At 38.1% G+C, this 22,191-nt stretch overlaps 1 protein-coding gene across 3 annotated transcripts in view; it reads left to right on the top strand.

Annotated features, from left to right (window-relative positions):
• Positions 1 to 3,647: 3,647 nt before the first annotated feature.
• The window catches only part of HSF2 (heat shock transcription factor 2), a 36,946-nt gene continuing 18,402 nt past the window's right edge, over positions 3,648 to 22,191 (top strand). The window contains exons 1-4 of one of the 3 annotated variants that reach the window (XM_032651692.1): positions 3,648 to 3,868; positions 19,335 to 19,443; positions 19,618 to 19,745; positions 20,835 to 20,959. In XM_032651692.1, coding sequence (XP_032507583.1) covers positions 3,776 to 3,868; positions 19,335 to 19,443; positions 19,618 to 19,745; positions 20,835 to 20,959 — 455 coding nt within the window. In that variant the 5' untranslated portion in view covers positions 3,648 to 3,775. The remainder of the gene's footprint in view (positions 3,869 to 19,334; positions 19,444 to 19,617; positions 19,746 to 20,834; positions 20,960 to 22,191) is intronic. The other 2 variants (XM_032651691.1, XM_032651694.1) reach the window with 2 other exon arrangements.

Below are 22,191 nucleotides of genomic sequence, written 5' to 3'. Positions count from 1 at the left end.
AAGGGTTAGGTGTTTGTGGAGAGTGGTAGACAATGACTGAAATTGTAGGTGGCATCAGATCACGGAAGGTCATTTTATGCCATCTTTAAGGGGTTTGGATTTATTCTGAAAATAATGGGAAGCCGCTGAACAGTTTTAAGTCAGGAAGTGACCTTTTCAGATTTGTGTCTTGGAAAGATCTCTGTAAAGATTGTGAGCGTGGACTGGAGGAAGAAGCAGTTTATCAAATTCTCAAAACCACTCTGTGAAGTGAGCATAACAGGTATTTTTACTCACATTTTACATGGAAGAATTTCCATGTAAAAAGAGATTTAGAGGTGTCAAGTGATTGGCTTAAGGCCCCATAGGCCATTCCAAAATTGACGAAAATCAACACTTGGTCCAGATAGGAATATAAATAGCTGGAAACCTCTATGCAGTTAGCCTTTGGCTTCAGTCTTGCTATCCTTGAAAATAATAATTACAAGCTAGTTCTGGTTGTAGTGCCAACTCCAAGTAGTTTTGCATAATAGATTAGATAGAATTTATACAATTTGAATCAGACACTTTGAAGTTTCAAAGCACACCACAGTATGCTTTTCTATTTCCTAGGCAAAGGCCTGGGTCACTCATATTTTCTAATGTTATTCTATATCTTCTAAATCTTACATTCCAGGCTGCAAGTGAGCCATGGAAATATTCCAACTTTTCTAATTTGTAGCCAACAGGAGGCAATTAACTTTAAGAAAGTGACATTTTTATCCTCTAATATTGTAAACATTTCAAAATTGTTGACACTGGCTCAAATATGTTTCTTCTGATATTTGTGGGATATTGTAGGTGGCAAATAATTGTGAATTAGTTTGATTTGGTTTTCTTCCCTTCTCAGTTTTATATTTAGGTGCAAATGAGCCAATAGTGATTTTCTTTTCCCCCAAATGTCTCTAATCAGTACTTAAAGTTTTCAAAGAGTTTATTAATTACAATCAATATTAAAGATTATGTTCATAGAAAAAGAAAACACAGTAGTTTAAATTATTCCTGGAAAGTCTGGATTTTGTTGAAGTGAAGGGTGAGTAGCAATAAGTCTGTAAATGTTAGCAAGGGAAAGTCAGTTTACTAATTTTTCCTATATAACAATGATTCTCAAAGTGTGGTCCGAGGGCCAACAGTTTCTGCGTTACCTGGGAACTTGTTAGAAATACAAATTCTTAGCCTGAATCCCAGATCTACTGAGTGGAGCTGGGGAGTGGGGGAGAAGAAGCAGTCTGTTTTTTCAGAAGCCCTCCAGGTGATTCTGATGTAGGTTAAAGCTTGAGGCACATTGGTATAAAGGAAGAAAGCATATGTTTCAGACTATGAAAGACATGGTTTCCATTCCAACCCGAGACATTTGATTTTAGACACATCATCTATTTCCTGGTGCCATCATCACATTATCTGGTTAATAACCCCATAGCTGGCCTTGTGAGTATTATAAGTGATAACTGATCATCTGTTATATTGGCAGTCTTCCGCCTCCAAGTGATTTGGATACATGCTTAAGTTTGAGAACCACTGGTCTATAAGTGTAATATATTGGAAGCAGACCAGCTATGTAATTTGAGAGGCCCAAAGCAACTTGAAAATACAGGGTCCTTTGTTCAAAAACTAAGAATTTCAAGATGGTGACAGCAGAGCATTAAACCAAGTAAGGGGCCCTACTAAGCATAGGCCTACAACTATACAGGTTGAATGCCCAAGAGGAGTTTTTGCTTGTATCTAACCACACCATTTTGTTTTGTTTTTAGATGGAAACAATACAATGCCATGAAAGTGGGCCACATTTTCTCCTCAGACACTATCTCCTGTGCTGTCAATCTCCACAGGCAGACGGTGCTTATTGGCCTCCCCATCTTTGCTCAGTGCTGTTTTCTTTTTAGCTAGCCAAATGCGTTTGTACTTCAAGACCCAACTTAAGGTCCCCATCCTCCGAGAATTCTTCCCTTACGACCTTAACTCACTCAACTCTGTCTTTCTAAATGTTTCAGTACTAGTTATATGACAAACTTAGCTATTTTTAAAATATTAATGATTGCTTATCATTGTGTTCGTCTTGTGTCTTAAGTCAGAGTATAAACATCTTAAGTATTGAGATGGTGTCATCATCATAAAACGGAAAGAACGTAGGCTTTCGAACTCAATAAAGCCTGAGTGTAAATACCCTCTCTTGTTTACTAGCAGTGATATAGGTAAACTTGCTCTTGAGTCTCAGAATCTTCATTGGAAAAACGGGATAATAAGACCCACTGCACTGGGTTGTTGTGAGGATTAAATGATATAATATATGTAAAACCCTGGGCATATTTAAGTGCTCATCAAATATTAGTTCATTTATTGGATGTCTCCCACCACACATCTGATTTTGTTTCAGCAAACAGATCATTGCTAGACACAAAGTCAAACACAAATTTCAATAAATATATGCTTGTTGGAAATTGTATGTATTTTATTTTTTATTGTATTAAATTACATGTACCCAGGAGGTAAACCAATCCTATGTTGAATTTCTTATAAAATGTTATTATCTCTGACTTGTTTGTACATTCTTATGTTTACATTCTGACTCATAAAATATTTTAAATTTTGTACAATTCTTTATATTTTCAAACCTCCTATGTTATTAATGTTATCTTAAGGGGTGAAAAGAGAGACAGTTTTATTCCCAATGAGGAGGTGGGAAAGACCGGCACAGACACATTAAGGGATAGCTCTAATTACACACACTACCAGTGTAATTAAATTTCCACTAATGTGTCCTTGAAGCTGGGTCTAAACTCATATGCTGACTCCTTGTCCAATATTTTTTCCACTATACCAAATCTGTAAAGGACATACAGCGATAATTATCTTAAGAACATACCTGTAAAGTACCTACAGGAACAATTATTTTAATTGATTAAAACAGAATAAATGATACTATTTCTTTTTATGCTGCGCACATAGTGCGCATTCCATGTCTGTTAAACAGCATGTAAGCTGCCTATTACAGGTCTTGGTTCACTGTAGTACGTGCTTAGTAAAGAGTGACTTACTTAAATTCCTCTATTTGATAAATGTGTTTTATAGGAACGATTTTTTTCCTAATGAAAATTTAAGGACAAGGTTCATTATTATTAACACAGTTTCAATTTGGGGCCTAGCAAATCATGCTTGAAAGCTGTTTTTCCCCCCCGTGTGAAGTATTACACTCCTTCCTCCTGCCTGACTGGCTCAACCCACACTTTGCCTACCAAACTTATGACTCAAAGGCCCCTGAGGACTTTCTGTAGCCTTCCAGCCATAGCCCAAACAACCAAAGCTGCTTCCACGTGAAACAACCAAACACAGTCCCCCAAGCAGAAGATCCGCTACAGCGAGATCTCCTATAGACAGGGCGAATGAGAAAGCAGCGTCCCCCTTTGCTCCCACCCCTCCCCATCTGCAGCATCCAATTGCTTTCCTCTGTCGTGCGGTCGGCTCCTGGGATTGGTCGGGAACGGGACCGGCGCGAGACCAGTGAGCACAGGCCGAGCGGGGAGACTGGTCAGTCACGTGCGGCCGCCCGGTTACCCCGCCTCACTGCGCGCCTGGCGGGGCGGGGCGGGGCGATGTGGGCGGGGCCCGGGAGCTGCTGCGCCTGCGTTGTGGGCGTTTTCGGGGAGCAGCTGCTGCCGCCGCGGCCGCCGCCGCCCCCGCCTCCGCTGCCGACGCCTCCGCCTCCGCCGCTACCGCCGCGTTTGGGTGTAGAATTAGGAATTCCTGCGCCTCGTTAACAATGAAGCAGAGTTCGAACGTGCCGGCTTTCCTCAGCAAGCTGTGGACGCTTGTGGAGGAAACCCACACGAACGAGTTCATCACCTGGAGTCAGGTAAGGGTGAGGGCACGGCGGCCTCCGAACCCCCTAACTAACGTCCTTCTCTCTCGCTCTCTCCCGCGGGGTTGTCTCTCGCGGCCTGCGGCTCAACGCCCTCTGTGAGGCCCGCGGCGCGGGGGTGGCGGGGTGGCACGGGCCTCGGCGTGCAGCCTCGCGGAGAACCCCGGTATTGTTCGAGCGGGGAGCCGCGGGGGTCCCGGCCGGTGCCGCTGGCTCAGGCCGCGGTGGGGGAGGGGTGGCCCGCGCGGGGCGCCGCGGCCCAGGAGACCCCGTAACGGTCCGATCCGGGCGGCGTTCGGAACCAGCCCGGCGGAACGAGGGCGGCCGACGAGCCGAGGGAGCGGGAGCCACGTTACTGCACACTCATCCTCCGTCCTCCCGCCGGGCTCGCGGGCTGCGGCTCGCTGGGGGCACGGGCAGCTCTGGCCGGGATCTTCAACGCGGGGTTTATGTGAGGCAGTTTTTACCTTCACGACCTGATTCTCGCCGCTAAAACAGACACACAGTTCGCCTCGCATTTGAGATCTTTATGACGGCAGTCAGGGAAGGAGGCACATGTTCAAACGCAGGTTACTGCTTATCAGGAGGCTTGAAAATATTATATAGAAAATGGTACGTTATTCTTTCGCGATTCTGAGCCATTTTTATAAACGGATTTTTATGATTATTTTAATAAAAGTGCCAGTAGACAGGTGTTCAGTAACATAGTGGAGAGCAAAAACGAATCACTGAATTTCACTAAACAGTTGCCGGCTGTGTGGTGTATAGATGTCTTGATTATTGGTTTGATCCCAATTCTGCCACTAAACAGGCTCCTTATCTCGTCTGACCCAAGTGTCGTCGTCCATAAGATGAATGGGTTACTTAGGTGATCCAAGACCCCCCTCTAGTTACAAATACTGATTCTAATTAGAATGATTATTACATAAACAGAGCATTTGCGTTACAATACACTTAGGCTATTGGAATCGTTTTGTGAAGGGGAGTGGAGTTCTCTTATTGTAGATGGTCATCTGTTTTGGATATTATCTTGTTTAGAGGCCTGGAAAAGAGTAAGTGAAAACTACCTGCACAGTGCCTGGCACCTGTTAAGTGCTGAGTAAATGTTATCTCCCCTCTTTCTCACTTTCTTTTCTGTTTCCTATGCTAGGAACCCTCAGTTTTACTATTTTATCTTAACAGGGAGCACTATATTGAGTACGTGAAGTTTTGACTACTGTAACACCACAGTCTGCCTTATATTGCTGTCATTTGTTTATTTTCTTTATCTCCCTCTAGGACTTAATTTTCTTGAAGGTCAGTAGCATCGAGTGGATGTTGTGCATTAGGCATTTGATGAATTCTGTACAGTTGTACAAAGAAGGGGTGGGGTGAAAATAAGGAAGCCAGCCACCAGTATACACTTAAAAATAAACAGATGTCTCATGCTTTTCATCAGTCATAAGGATTAAAAGTTGACAAGGATGGATCAGCACAGACTGCAGTTACTCAGCCTTGTGCATGTGTAAGAGATTGGACTGAGAGTCTCCCCACTCCCAAGCTGACTTTATTACACCTATTTGTCTTGGGTGGGCCTTCTTGTTTTTATTGCCTAGAAATGGTACCTAAATATATTGGAAATTGGTTTTAGTTAAGGGGTATTCTGTCAGCAAGTCTAATAAATTCTCATTAGCCAACATATTTTAATAATACTTTAATTTTATGGGCAGTATCAAATGTGTAGAGTTTCATACTAATCCATAAATGCATCATTTTATGAATTTTAAGCTCAATAAACCACTGAAAAATCATTATTATTTTTTTTCCATTATTAAGTCTAAGCTTATGTTTTGGCTTCTCATTTTTTAATACATAGTGGGAGAATTAAAATATAAATTCAGGGCTTCCCTGGTGGCGCAGTGGTTGAGAGTCCGCCTGCCGATGCAGGGGACATGGGTTCGTGCCCTGTTCTGGGAAGATCCCACATGCCACAGAGCAGCTGGGCCCGTGAGCCATGGCCCTGAGCCTGCGCGTCTGGAGCCTGTGCTTCGCAACGGGAGAAGCCACAACAGTGAGAGGCCCGCGTACTGAAGGAAAAAAAAAAAAATATATATATATATAAAAATTCAGTGAGGACAGGGACAGTATCTGTGCCAAGGGATACAGTAGGTTCTTAATAAATGTTTGATTAAGCAGTGAAATCCTTGGACTATGTAATGGAAATGGTAGGAATGATAAAAGTGGAATGATGCCTGAAAACAATCTCAAAGATCATCTGGTTTAGCCTCATTATGTAGATTTGAAGCTTAGGTTAGATTATTTATCTATAATTACAAAGCTAACATTATCGGAGGTGGGGCTCTAACATAGATTTCTGAGCTCCCAGATCATTCTTCCATCAACGGCCCTACACTTAATACAGGTCGTCACAATATTTAGTTTTTATACCAAAATGTTACTCCTCCACAAGTCAGTGGACAATTCTGGATTAATGTCTTAGGCTATGCTTAGTTGCCTAAGGAAGTTGTCTTACATTCCCACAGATTTTTCCGAAAACAGTGTTAACAATGAAAGGTAAAACTTTAATTGAACAATGATGTTAGATGGAAAAACCAAAATAATTCACTCTCTTCTTTTAGAAGTTGCTATTTATGGTTGTTTCTGGTTTCCTTCAAATTTGTTTTGCTGGACTTCTGTTGAGGTAATTTAGCATTTATACTCTCTGAGTGAAAATCATATTAAGACCTTTTAGAAGTAGAAGATGTTTTGGAAAGGAGGCAATCTTTTATGCAATTGTTTTCACTTGTGGAAAATAATTTACTCTAGCTAGAGTGTAAGGCAAGGGGAGAAAACTTACCAACTGCAGTTTGAAAAGCTTGGCTTAATATTCCTGAAGACATATAACTTTAGTTTTCCTTGAAATTTGTAGTATGACAGAAATGAACTAATACCCCCATTGATGTCATTGATTGTAGAAATATAATACTCTGAACAATCAAAATAATACTGTTATAAACTCAAGTAATAGAAATGTCTTTAGATTCTGAGTGTCTTTAAAACATACAGTACATCCCCCAAATTCCCCACTGATATTTCTTTTTCCTTTCTTTTTTGTCTGTTTTTACGTTTCCTATAGCTATTTTGGCTCTGGTAGGCACTCTGTTACCAGAATCGAGGACAGGGATAGTACTGTTGAACAACCTAAAGCTGTTTTAAATGTAACAGAGTCCTCAACAGAGGGCACAGGTTTAGCTTGGTAGCAACTGGGGAAACTTGATCTTCAGGGACAAGAAGTTGTGGAAGTTGAATGGAAGTTCTTGCAATTGATCGTAAGGAACAGCCTTTACTGTTACTGATCTATGATACTCAGTGTATGTTGAAGTGAAGCAATATTAAAAAAAGAAAGAACTGGAAAGTCACTGTTTTACCAGTGTTACTTCCTTTGTCTCAGTTCTTCAGGTTGCTTGAGAATACCAAGAAGTGATTTCCACCAAAGACTTCATACCCATCGGTTCCACCTTTTTGTGTCCTATGGCAGTCTGTACTTCCCTATCCATCTCAAGTCAGCAGAGACAGATCAGGAAATAGGAGGGAAAGGGAGCAAAACCAGAATTTGTCCAGTGTTTTCTAGCTGTTTTGGATGAATTTGAACAGTAGATCTTTAGACTTCCCAGTGTTATGGTATTGTTTTGAATTTCCCAGCAGTACTCTCAAGTGAAAACAAGAAAGGCCACAAGTGTGGCAGAATAGGGGTTAAATCCACTTTAGATGGACCTACAGAAAAGTTGACTGATTCACAGACAAGTATTTTTTATTTGTATATGTAAGAGAAAGAGCTAGAGACTCACAAGGAATGGTTGGTAAACATTAAGAAATTATAGACGGGTTGTTTAAAAAAGAGACTTCTATTTTGGAAACTTTTAAAGTAATGGGGCTGAAGTATTAGATTATTATTAAGAGTATTTTGGATGTTTATAACCAAGAGTCCCAGTTTGAGCAGAAACAATAACTATTTGGAAGCTTGCTAACATTTATGGGTTAGGCCTAAAGAGAAGCTACCATCCTTCTCACCCTACTGAGTAATAGTGGCTTTTTGTCCCTTATAAAATGCATAGGGAGAGTTCTGTGTTGCAGTGCTTAAGCTTCACGGGTTTAAACAGCAGTAAGGTAGAAATTTTGCACTCAGAGAAGTTACTTATTAATTTTGAAGTAGTGAGTGAAGGAATACCATAAGCAGAGACACAGAACAATATTAGTGAGTTAGGGTTGTGTGTGTTTGAGAGAGAGAGCAATGTAAACAAGATGCATTCATCTCCTCATTTGATATATATAATCCAAGAGTTGAAATTCTAAAAATATAATTTGGTCCACTGTGATCAAAGACTCATTTATTGTCACTCACAATAGTTGTGACTCTGTTACAACCAGACAGTGTGCCAGGTAGTAGGAATCCATTCAGTAGTTAACAAAATAGCTGCCTTCATAGATCTTACATTTTAGTGAAGGATACTGATAATTAAAAAGTAAGCAAACACAAATAATATAATTTCAGTTAGTGATAAGTAACAAAATAAAGCAGGGTAAAGAGAGAGTGCAATTAGGAGACAGAAATCACACAGTATTTTGAACAGAGAAAGTTTAATAGGATAACTATATTAGGAGAATTGGGGTAAAGAAAACTCTAAAGAAGATAGGAATAGCAGTTATAAGCAGCAGCCATCACTGGTAGGCCTAAGAGCGAGTGCCCAAATAAGAGCCCTTCCCCGAAGTCTAAGACCTTGTTGGAGAGAGAATGACCATATTTCACTGAATGGCAAAGACTTCAGTGATGCCACACTAGTGGGACTTACTAGAAATCCATCCTTCAGAACTTGGGGGAAATATGCTTTCTAGGGCAGGGGTTGGCAGATTATGGCCTGTGGGCCAACCATGTGTTTTAAAAGTAAAGTTTATTTGGAATATAGCCATGCTCAGTCTACTTACATATTGTCTGTAGTTGCTTTCTTGCTACAGGGGCAGAGTTATGACGTGCAGGCCTAAAATATTTATTATCTAGCCGTTTAAGAACACGTTTATTAGCCTATGCTCTAGGGTACCCTAGAAAGCTATTCATGGAGAGATGTCTGGCCAGAGATACTCTGATTTGAAGCCTCCCAAGGGAGAGGGGAGTGCTGGGGGAAGCTGCTGGCCTTAGGGTGCTGCTGCCTTCTGTGCACTGCAAGAGCTAGGTGCTGGAGAACCTGCCTGCACAGCAGGAACCTGCCAAGGACACACTGGAACCAGGAAAGGTAATCCCTTCCTCTTGTAATATCTCTCTAGTATCTTCTATGACAAAGCTTAACACCATGCTCGAAAAGAAAGATGTTTAAGACTCAGCTCCATATTTGCAGAGCCGACATCGAAGAATGAATTTGGCGCAGTAAATTCATAACTAGCATGTAAAATGACTGGAATCTGTTGTATTTTAGGTAGAGTGACGATGAAGCCTCTTTGGGGAGGTGATATGTGAGCAGAGATCTGAATGATTAGAAAAGATGGGTCTGGCAAAGGGGAATGGAAAATGTAAAGGCCTTGAGCATAGCATGTTCATATGATTGCAGAAGGCCTATGTAGTTGGATTATCTTTAGATAACATGAGAGTGAGGTCAGAGAGGTAGGCAGAAGCAAATGGTATAGGGCCTTAGGGCATGGTAAGGAGATTGGAAATGAGGGAACTAGTTAGAAGAGTATCACAGTTTTCCACTATGGTATTGAAAATAGCGTGGTTGAGACTAGGGTAATAGCAGTGGAGGTGGTGAGCAGCAGATGTAATATCTACTTTGAAGGCAAGGTCACGGATCTTAATGATAAATTTTCTGGAGTTGGAGGAGAGATAGAAAAGAATTAGAATGACTCATGTATTTGGCCTGAGCAATGGATGGATGATGGTACCATTTGCTGAGATGCGGGAAGATTCGGAGAAGTGCAGGTGGGGATTCTGTTTGGCCATGTTAACTTTGAGATTACAAATGGATCGCTAGTATTACTTCAGACGTGTTTTGTTTTGCTTGCATTTCACTGACCACACTTGGTCATATGACGACACCTTATTTCAAAGGAGCTGGGGAAGTGCAGTGCTGGAAAGGAGAACAGCATGAATGACTTCTGTACTCCAAGACCTTCAAGTGGCAATGTTGAATAGGTTATTTAGATAATGTAAGACTGGCATACAAGGTGGAGTTTGGAGCTTGTGAGTGGTAAAGCCATGGGACTGGATGAGATCATCCAGGGAGACAGATGAAGATAGAAGGACCTGCAAGATAGGGTATTCTAATATTTAGAGAGTATGAAGACAAGGAAAAGCCAGCAAGAGAGATTGAGAAGGAACAGTGAGAAAGGAGAAAACACAAGGGAGTGAGGTCATATAAGTTAATGGAAGAAAATGGTTCAAGAAAGAGATGATCAACCATGTCAAATGCTGTTATGACTTTTCTTATACACCTCTTCTGGTGTATATAAGCAAAAATTTCTGTAAGGTAGTTAAATCTACATTGAGGAGTAGAATTTCTGGAAAATAAGGTATGGCATGCTCAACCTCAAGATCAAATTTTCCGAAAAAAATCAGCTTGTACTCCTTTTAGCCGTGCATGAGATTTCCCATTAATTTGTCTCTTCAAAACTTGATATTCTCATTCTTCTGAGTTTTTACCAATCTGGTGGATATAAAATATTATATCAATGAGGTCTTAATTTATATTTCCCTGATAATTAATGTGTTCAAACACCTTTTCATATTTATTGGCCATTTGTGTTTTGTATTCTATGAAATGTTTGACCATTTTTCTATTGGGTGGTTTATCTTTTATTATTTGTAGGAATTCCTTGTAATTCTGCATCTTTTTGGATGTACGTGTTGCCTCTGTCTTCTCCTAGTTGTGGCTTATCTTTTTTACTTTCTTTTGATGAGTATAAGTTATTAATTTTAATATAATTTAATATATCAGCCTTTTTTGTGATTCATGTTCTTTGTTTCTTCAGGATGTTTTTGCTTTCCTACCCCAAGGAGAGAGAAATACTTTTCCATCTCTTTTTTTTTTTTTTTTTTTCTGAAAATTTTAAAGGTTTGGATTTTATATCTAAATCTTTAATTCACTGAAATTGATTTTTGTGTGTGGTATAAGGGATCCTGTTTCATTGTTTTCCATATTTAGTTGTTTTAACCCCTTTATTGAACAGTTTCTTCTTCCTCTAGTGATTTGTGTTGCTACCTCTGTCTTATAAGCAAAATTATATGTAGATTGTGTTTTTGTGTCTAGGTTCTCTATTTTGTTCCACTGGATAATTTATCCTTTTTCTTGTATCACATGTCTTAATTACTGTAGCTCTGTAAAGCTTTTGGGAGGGCAACGTAGTCTTCAGGAGTGCCTTCACTACTATTGGTCTTTGCTCTTCCATATATGTTTTAAAATCAAGTTCCATTAAAGAAAAAAACAAAGCAAACCTATTAGGATTTTTTTTTTATTGGAATTGTACTGAAACTGTAAATCAGATTAGGGAAAATAGGTATCTTTATGATATATATTCATGGGAACAAATCATTTTTCTAAATTCATTTTGTTATTTAATAAAATTTTATATTTTTTGCAATTAGATCTTGTACAGCTTTGTTAGATTTCATAGATATTTTAAGTGGTATCCTTTAATGAAAAATAATTGCTGTTGCTGGTAATTAGAAACACAAGTAACGTTTGTATATTGATAATAAACCAGTGAGCTAATCATTTTACTGATTTGGATTCTCAAAGTGTACATCCATAGGTGTCTGGATATGACAGTTTTGTTCTTATTTTGAGAACCTTATACCTTCAGTTTCATTTTTTGCAGTGGCTAAGATACCTCAGGGTGTCAGATAGAAGCAGCAATCATGGGATCCCTTTCTCTTATTTTTAAAGGAAATGTTTTAAATATTTCCCCTTTAAGTTACTAGCTGTTAAAATTGAGAATTTTTAGTTTGCCTTTTTGTTATTGTTGACAGGATTAATTGGGTAGCTTAGAGGGGACAGGGCATGCCGGGATGGAGAATACAGGAAAAAGTTGACTTTGGAGGAGTAGGATGATGGGTTTGAAATAGACAAGTGAGTGAGTCAAAGAACATTGTGTAAAAATGTTAATGATTGAAAAATTCAAGTGGGAAATTTGAGATGGTCAGGGGCAGAGGCATAGTTGTGATAATCATTATACATAATAAAGTCAGTAATTAGAGAAATTGGTGTGGATGAGACTGCCTAAGGAAAGAGTATAAAAGGTATCATAATCAAGGATAGAAACTTAAAAAACCCACTACCTCTTGACAGCTGGAAAACAATTGAAAAGAAACATGAGAGATAGGAGACCCATTGTATAGTTTCGAAGCCATAAGAGCCGAGCATTTAAGAAGAGGAGTGTCAGTAGTGCCAAATGAAATGCCACAGAGAGGTGTAGGAAGATGAGGACTGAAAAGAGGGCATTGAATTTGGCATTTGACATTTTAGAAAAAACAGTTTCAGTAGAGACACAAAAACTGAAACCAAATTTTAGTGAGAGTAAGTAGATGGCCCTGAATTGGAGAAGAGGGCTTTAAAATATTTGTCAAATTTTGCAGTGAATGAAAAGACAGATGGGGTGGATAGATTGAGAGGAAGTAAGGTAGAGGGAAAGTCCTTTTAAGATAGAAAAAGATGTATGCATTTTTAAATTTTAATAGCTACTACCTAATAACCAACAGTGGTTATTTTTAAACTTTAAAAAATTTGCCAATCTAATAAGTGAAATTCATTATTTTACTGTACATTTTATTATGAATGAGATCTGATCTTCTAAATTTCACATTGAGTGTTTCATCTTACTGATAGAAAATTTTTAATTAATGCAGTTAATCGTTTGTCATAAATGTTGGATATATTTTTATGTTAGTAAGCTTTCAACTTTATTGAATTTTTTAAATGTCTGTTGTCAGTTAAGTTTAAGTTCAGACACAAGTAATAGAAATCCAGACAACAATGGCTTAAACAAAATAGAGATGTACTGTATAGAGATGTACTCTTACATCTGAAGATGTACTCTTACATCTGAAGATACTGAGTCACCTTCTCAACCTTTCAGCCATACTTAGTTCCTCTACTTCAGTCATTACTGGAGCTCTAGCCGTTGGCTCCAGGTTCTGAGCAGGAATATGAGATGTAGGAGTTTGACACTTTGAGTCTTTTCCCTTTTAGAAGCTTTTGTGGAAGCTCCGCTCAATCCATTTTGCTTATATCTTGTTTGCCAGATGTGTTATTTGGCCACCTCTGTTTCTAAGAGGGACTGAGAAATGTATTTGTAGCATCAGACAAAATTGTGTTGTTAGTAAGAAATTAGAGGATCATCCATGTTGTTGCAAGTGGCAGAATCTCTTTCTTTTTTAAGGCTGAATAATGTTTCATTATGTATGTATAAAATATATCAATATATGTATAAAGTATGTATATATCTCACAATTTCTTTATTCTTTCTTTATTGGACATTTAGGTTGTTTCTGTATCTTGGTTATTGTGAATAATGCTGCAGTGAACATGGGAGCACGGATATCTCTTAGAGATACTGATTTCATTTCCTTTGGGTATATACCCAGAAGAGGGCTGCTGGATCATATGGTAGTTCTATTTTTAACTTTTTGAGGAACCTTCATACCATTTTCCATAATGACATTACCAATTTACATTCCCACCGACAGTATACAAAGGTTCCCTTTTCTCTACATCCCTCACCAACACTTGTTGGTTTGTTTTTTTAGGAATAGCCATCCTAAAAAGTATGAGGTGATGTCTCATTGTGGTTTTGATTTGCATTTCCCTGATGATCAGTGATGTTGAGCACCTTTTCACATACTTGTTGCCCATTTGTATGTATTCTTTGGGAAAATGTCTAATCGAATCCTTTGCCCTTTTTTTTTTTTTTTTTTTTTTTTTTTGGTACGCGGGCCTCTCACCGTTGTGGCCTCTCCTATTGTGGAGCACAGGCTCCGGACGCGCAGGCTCAGTGGCCATGGCTCACGGGCCTAGCCGCTCCGCAGCATGCGGGATCTTCCCGGACCGGGGCACGAACCGGCATCCCCTGCATCGACAGGCAGACTCTCAACCACTGCGCCACCAGGGAAGCCCTCCTTTGCCCATTTTTTAATTGGGTTGCGTCTTTTTGCTGTTGAGTTCCTTATATATTTTAGATATTAATCCTTTATTAGATATGTATTTGCAAATATTTTTATTCCATTAAGTTGTCTTTTCATTCTGTTGATTATTCTTGGCTGTGCAGAAGCTTTTTAGTTTGGTGAATTAGCTTGTAGTAGTCATTTCACTGTGCATGTGTGAATATATGTTAAATCATCATGTACACCTTAAATATATACAATTTTAGTTGTTTTTTTTGTTTTTTGGTTTTTTTTTTGCGGTACGCGGGCCTCTCACTGTTGTGGCCTCTCCCGTTGTGGAGCACAGGCTCCGGACACGCAGGCTCAGCGGCCATGGCTCACGGGCCCAGCCGCTCCGCGGCATGTGGGATCTTCCCGGATCGGGGCACGAACCCATGTCCCCTGCATCGGCAGGCGGACTCTCAACACTGCGCAACCAGGGAAGCCCCCAATTTTAGTTTTAAAAAATAAAAAAGAAAGAGAAATCAAGATAGAGTAGGCACTAGTAGTCTCCGTGAATACATTTATTAATTTTTACCTGTATGACTTCTGGGGTTTTTTATGTGATGCTTTCAAAAGCTTGGTTATAAAGAGTGAGGTAACATTGAGTTAGCATTGAGCTTTTGTTTTTTCCTTCCAAATGGAAAGTTTATTAACTAATCCTTTTCCCTCCTGATTTTTCCTCCTGATTTAAATGCTGCCCTTATTACCTATTAAATTCTCAAATAGATTTGCTTCTGCTTCTGTTCTCTCTAGTCTGTCCATTCAGCTATTTGAGTATCCCTTCTTTAGTACCAAACTCTCGTAGACACTCTAATTCTGTTGTCTGCGTAAGGTGGGGTTAACACCTCTCTCTCCATTGTTTTCAGTATTTTCTTACCTATTTGTTACATAATTTTTATGAAATGAACTTTAGTACCTAATATTTGGTTGTGTTAGCATCTATTCACCTTGTCTCCAAAACCTTTTTTTTAATTGAGAGAGAAGTCAACGTACTGGTTAACTTAATTAGACTTGACATCTTTACAACACTGTCTCTCTGTAGTTTAATATTTTCTTAAAGGCCTTGTGTATTCTTAAAATTTATTTTTAGATACTTGATATTTTTCTATTGTTGGAGTTTTTTATTCCATTTTAGTTTTAGGTTTTTGTTGTAAAATACATATATCTTAAGATTAACCATTTTAACCATTTTTACATGTACAGTTCAGTGACCTTAAGTACATTCACTTGTCATGCAGCTGTCACTACCATCCGTCTCCAGAATGTTTTTCATATTCCCAAATTGAAACTTCATACTCATTAGACAGTAATTTCCAATCCCCTCCTCCTTAGCCCCTGGTAACCATTCTGCTTTCTGTCTTTATGAAGTTAAGTATTCTAGATACCTCATATAAGTGGAATCATACAGTATTTGTCCTCTTGTGACTAGTCTAACTTAGCATAATGTCTTTAAGTTTCATCCACATTGTAGCATGTGTTCTTCCTTTTTAAGGGTGAATAATAGTCCATTGTATGTATGTACCACATTTTGTTAATCCATTCATCTGTCAGTGGACGTTTGGGTTGCTTCCATCTTCTGGCTATTGTGAATAATGCTACTATGAACATCGGTGTACAAATATCTTTTTGAGCCCCTGCTTTTAATTCTTTTGGATATATATGTAGAATTTTAGGATCATTTAGTCATTATGTGTTTAATTTTTTTGAGGAACCACTGTACTGTTTTCCATAGCAGCTGCACTATTTTATATTCCCACCGGCAGTGCAAAAGGGTTCCAGTTTCTCCACATCCTGACCAATACTTATTTTTTGGGTTTTCGTATTTTTGTTTTTTAATAGCCATCTTAATGAGTGAAGTGATATCTCATTGTGGTTTTGCTTTTTATTTCCCTAATGATTAGTGATGCTAGGCGTCTTATGTGTTTATTGGCCATTTGTGTATCTTTTTTGGGAAGAAGTATCTATTCAAGTCCTTTACCCTTTGCTGATCAGGTGGCTTGTTTTTCGTTGTTGTTGAGTTGAAGTTTTTTTAATGTATGTTATGGGTATTAACCCCTTATCAGATGTATGATTTGCAAATATTTTCTCCGATTTTGTGGGTTACCCTTTCACTCTCTTCATAGTGTTCTTTACGCAAAAGTTTTAAAGTTTGAGGTAGCCTCATTTGTCTGTTTTTGCTTTTGTTGCCTGTGCTTTTGGTTATCCAAGAAATTTTTGCCAAATCCATTGTCATGAAGCTTCTCCCCCTTGTGTTTTCTTCTAAGATTTTTATAGTTTTAGCTGTCCTGTTTAAGCTTTTGATCTGTTTTGAGTTGATTTTTGTATATGGTATAAGGTAAGGAGTCAACTTCATTCTTTTGCATGTGAATATCCAGTTTTACCAGCATGGTTTGTTGAAAAGGCTGTTCTTTTTCCGTTGAATTGTCTTTTTTTTTGGCTGAGTTGGGTCTTCGTTGCTGCGCGCGGACTTTCTCTAGTTGCGGCGAGCAGGGGCTACTCTTTGTTGCAGTGCGCGGGCTTCTCGTTGCAGAGCACGGGCTCTAGGCATGCAGGCTTCGGTAGTTGTGGTACACGGGCTCAGTAGTTGTAGCTCGTGGGCTCTAGAGTGCAGGCTCAGTAGTTGTGGCACATTGGCTTAGTTGCTCCACGGCATGTGAGATCTTCTGGACCAGGGCTCGAACCCATGTCCCCTGCATTGGCAGGTGGATTCTTAACCACTGTACCACCAGGGAAGTCCCTCCATTGAATTGTCTTGGCATCCTTGTCAAAAATTCTTGGACTGTATGTATGAGGGTTCATTCCTGGATTTTCTATTCTGTTCCATTGATTGGTCTGTCTTTATGTCACTACCATATTATTTTGATTATTTTAGAAGGAAATTTCAAATTGTTTATTTTTTATATGGAAATACACTAGTGACTTTATTTTTTTTTTAATTTTTATTTCATGTTGGAGCATAGTTGATTAACCATGGGTTAGTTTCAGGTGTACAGCAAAGTGATTCAGTTATATGTGTGTCTGTTCTTCTTCAATTTCTTTTCCCATTTAGGTTGTTACATAATATTGAGTATAGTTCTCTGTGCTATGCAATAGGTCCTTGTTGGTTATCTATTTTAAATATAGTAGTCTGTACATGTCAATCCCCAAATCCCAATCTATCCCTTGCCTCCCACCCTTCCCCGTGGTAACCATAAATTTGTTCCCTGAGTCTGTGAGTTTGTTTCTGTTTTGAAAATAAGTTCATTTGTATATTTTTTGGATTTTGCATATAAGCAATATTGTATGATATTTGTCTGACGTAGTTTACTTAGTATAATAATCTCAGGGTCCATCCATGTTGCTGCAAATGGCGTTATTTCATTCTTTTTGATGGCTGAGTAATATTCCATTGGATATATGTACCACATCTTATTTATCCATTCATCTGTCGATGGACATATAGGTTGCTTCCATGTCTTGGGTATTGTAAACAGTGCTGCAGTGAACATTGGGGTGCATGTAATCCTTTCAAACCATGTTTTCTTCTGGATATATACCCAGGAGTGGGATTGCTGGATCATACTGTAGCTCTATTTTTAGTTTTTTTAGGGAACCTTCATACTGTTTCCCATAGTGGGTGAACCAATTTACATTCCCACCAACAGTGTAGGAGGCTTCCTTTTGCTCCACACTCTCTCCAGCATTTATTGTTTGTAGGTTTTTTGATGATCGTCATTCTGACTGGTGTGAGGTGATATCTCATTGTTTTGATTTGCCTTTCTCTAATAATTAGAGATGTAGAGCATCTTTTCTTGTGCCACTTGGCCATCTGTATGTCTTCTTCGGAGAAATGTCTATATTTAGGTCATCTGCCCATTTTTTGATCGGGTTGTTTGTTTTTTTGATATTGAGCCGCATGAGCTGTTTGTGAATTTTGGAGACTAATCCCTTGTCAGTCGCATCTTTGCAAATATTTTCTCCCATTCTTTGGTTTGTCTTTTTGTTTTGTCTGTGGTTTTCTTTGCTGTGCAGAGGAGTTTAATTAGGTCCCATTTGTTTATTTTTGGTTTTATTTCCATTACTCTAGGAGATGGCTTAAAAAAGATATTGTGATTTATGTCAAGTGTTTCGCCTATGTTTTCTCTAAGAGTTTTATAGTATCTGGTCTTACATTTAGGTCTTTAATCCATTTTGAGTTTATTCTTGTGTACGGTTTTAAAGAGTATACTAATTTCATTTTTTTACATGTAGCTGTCCAGTTTTCCCAGCACCATTTATTGAAGAGACTGTCCTGTACTGTATAGTCTTGTTTCCTGTGTTGTAGATTAATTGACCATAGGTGCATGGGTTTATTTCTGGGCTTTTCTATCCTGTCCCATTGATCTATATTTCTGTTATTTTGCCAGTACCATACCATTTTGATGACTGTAGCTTTGTAGTATAGTCTGAAATCAGGGAGCCTGATTCCTCCAGCTTCATTTTTTCTTTCTCAAGATCGCTTTGGTTTTTCAGGGTCTTTTGTGTCTCCATACAGATTTTAAGATTTTTTTTGTTCTAGTTCTGTGAATAACACCATTGGTAATTTGATAGGGATTGCATTGAATCTGTAGATTGCCTTGCATAGTATAGTCATTTTGACAATATTCATTCTTCCAATTCAAGAATATGTTATATCTTTTCATCTGTGTCATCTTTGATTTCCTTCATCCATGTCTTACAGTTTTCAGAGTACAGGTCTTTTGTCTCCTTAGGTAGGTTTATTCCTATGTATTTTATTCTTTTTGTTGCAGTGGTAAATGGGATTTAAAAAAAATTTTTCTTTCTGACCTTTCGTTATTAGTGTGTCAATTAGTAGCTAGATATCTTACTGAATTCTCTTGTGGTTTTTCAGTTGATTGTACAAATATATAATTATGTTTATTGATAAAATATGACTTTCTTTCAAATTTTATCTTATTTTTGTCTTAATTGCATTGGCTTTAAAACATTGTTAAGTAATTATACTAGCTACATACTGTATTTTATTAGTTTTTGATTAGAAGAATGGAAATCTTTCTAATATTTAACTATAAAGTTTGATGCAGCTTTTGGTTTAATACATACTCCTAAACTTTTGAGATTGACATCAAAAAGTTTAATTGCAGTTTGGAGCTTAATTGAAATTTGTAACTTAATTGCAGTTTGTTTTTGCTGCTATTAATAGGAATAAAATGATGGTCTGAAGGTGTCATGGAAAGACTGCCCAAGTTTTGAGGTTCATATGTATCACCTAATTTCAGAGGATCTTAACTAATTGACGTTTTCAATTTTTTTCAGAATGGCCAAAGTTTTCTGGTTTTGGATGAACAAAGATTTGCAAAAGAAATTCTTCCCAAATATTTCAAGCACAATAACATGGCAAGTTTTGTAAGGCAACTGAATATGTGTGAGTATGGATAGCAGTTTAATTGGAGTACTGTCATCAGTCACTGATTAAACCTTTTCCACCATTAGGATGATAAAGGAAAATATATTCCATAGAAGCACCATTAATTTTTTAAGTTTTTACTTTTGTCTATTTAAAATTTTATTCAAAATCTGAATTTTGAATCTTTTTCAGATGGTTTTCGTAAAGTAGTACATATTGACTCTGGAATTGTGAAGCAAGAACGAGATGGTCCTGTTGAATTTCAGCATCCTTACTTCAAACAAGGCCAGGATGACTTGTTGGAGAACATTAAAAGGAAGGTGAGCTATTGTTAACATGATTTAATTAGGGCGTTAACATGTAATATACTTGGCCAAGACATATTTCATTTGTTGACATTAAGAAGGTACTGAGGGCTTCCCTGGTGGCGCAGTGGTTGAGAGTCCGCCTGCCGATGCAGGGGACACGGGTTCGTGCCCTGGTGTGGGAGGATCCCACATGCCGCGGAGCGGCTGGGCCCGTGAGCCATGGCCACTGAGCCTGCGCGTCCGGAGCCTGTTGCTCCGCAACGGGAGAGGCCACAACAGTGAGAGGCCCGCGTACCGCAAAAAAAAAAAAAAAAAAAAAAAAAAGAAGGTACTGAAATACACAGGTTTTCTTGTTGGGACAACTTAGACTAATAAAGCTTTAATTATTTTGCCCCTTTTTTTTTTTTTTTCCTCTGCGCTCAACTGTATGGAGGGCTCAGTCTTTAAACACTTTTTAGAGGAAAGGAAATGTTTACATTCTGACTTAGGATAAGGAGTCATCTATATGGTGATGGCTCACTCCTTATAATTTAACTTAAAAAACGTAAGTTCCTACTAGAAAGTCAGCTGTCTGGAGGGCGTTTTTCTTTGGTTCACTGCTGAATATCTAGTGCTCAAAATAAGTCCCTTATATATAGTAGGAATTTAAATAATACATTTTTGAATGGATGATATGTTTTGCTGAAATAAGATATTTTGACTAAATTCACAAGGTGGGGTGGGGGGCGGTAAAAGGGTAGTGGACCATGAAAGAACATGGTCTTAGTGTGCAACTATTCTGCATAAATTTAATTAAAAGTGGAATGCAATAATAAATAGGCTTGGGGAAATTACTGGGAATTTGACAGAAGAAAATGAAAACAAAAAAAAAAGCCCTTAAGTTGCTCCTGCTTGTGGAAACTTTTCCACATTAAAAATAAATAAATAAACTGATTATTCCTTATCCTCTCTTTGAGCTATGAAGTCTATTCTTTTCCTGGGCTTTTGGAACTAAATCTCACTTCCTGGACAGGCTACAAAAACGTCTTATAACAGGGAAGTTTTGAATTATAATCATGGTGTTTAGTATTTGTTTAATTTCCTACATTTACTTTTTGAAAGGTTTCATCTGCAAAACCAGAAGAAAATAAAATTCGTCAGGAAGATTTAACAAAAATTATAAGTAGTGCTCAGAAGGTTCAAATAAAACAAGAAACTATTGAGTCCAGGCTTTCTGAATTAAAAAGGTAAAGTATTATTTCCAAATATAATCCTAATATGGGGGTGGTGTGTATGTGTGTGTTGAGGTTTGGAGGTTGGTGCTTTAAGTACCTAGATTACATTGTTGAAGCCAAGATCAAAAGCCTTTTTCTTAAGTATTGATTCCCTTTATTTTTTATTTGTAGCCATAAACTTTACCCCAATATTGTATTTTCATGATGGTGTTGAAAGAATATATAAACTTGGTCAGTCAAAACAATTTGATTCACAAGTGTTACTGATGAAATAATAGATTATTAAGTTGGTGTAGGAAACTATGATTCTACTTAGGTTGACTTTCATATGTTTACACACATATGAGGACCATAAGCCATACTACAGGGACTTCTCTGGACCCGGTGGACCCAGTGGTTAAGACTTCACCTTCCAATGCCAGGGGTGTGGGTTTGATCCTTGGTTGGGGAGCTAAGATTCCACATGCCTCGCGGCCAAAAAACATAAAAAAACAGAAGGAATATTGTAACAGATTCAATAAAGACTTCAAAATTAGTCCACATAAAAAAATCTTTAAAAAAAATACGTTACCTATCCTTTCTTTTATAGAAGTTTCTTAGGACATTTTCTATGTGGCCTATCTTTTAGGAAAAAATAGGACACAAAAAATAGGGAAAAAAGGACACTAGAGGCTTGTCCTACTTGATACTTACTTTACATAGACTTGGGAAAGTGATATTCAAACCTTTTATCTACAGAAAAGTGCTGTATTTTGTTTTACTACAATTTTTGGCAGCATTATCCTAATGCCACAGTAACAACTTGTGTATAGAGTAGACCTATATTTCTCTTCTTAGTAAGTAGTTGGAATTCTCTTATAGTAAATAGGCGCCAAGGTCTTAAGAGTACTTATTTTATGTATTGTCTGTCCCATTTCATTTGTGGGACGTTAGTCTAGCTATTCTTAACTCAAGTATCTTCATTGAGAGTAACCTTGGACTTTGATTCCCTTTCTTAATAAGCCTTAATTTGAAGCTTGCTAGTTTTGCATGTTTTATTTAAGCACTTATGTTGGTTTACTCTATGTATCTTGTGTCTGTTGAAGTGCCCTTTGACCCAGTTCCTTGAATCTCAGATTTAGCTTTTAAGGAGTGGGATCTCAAATTCATCTTGTAAGTCTTAGTGGTAACCATTCTCCTACTTATCTTTAGTAGGCAGGTGACGGTATCTTTATATTTCTGAGTTAAAAAAAGTACAGTAGTTA

This window comes from Phocoena sinus, chromosome 12, assembly GCF_008692025.1.
Source record: "Phocoena sinus isolate mPhoSin1 chromosome 12, mPhoSin1.pri, whole genome shotgun sequence".
Classification (NCBI taxonomy): Eukaryota; Metazoa; Chordata; class Mammalia; order Artiodactyla; family Phocoenidae; genus Phocoena; species Phocoena sinus.
Note: the sequence above shows the minus strand (reverse complement) of the source record. Positions and strands in the feature narration are given on the sequence as shown.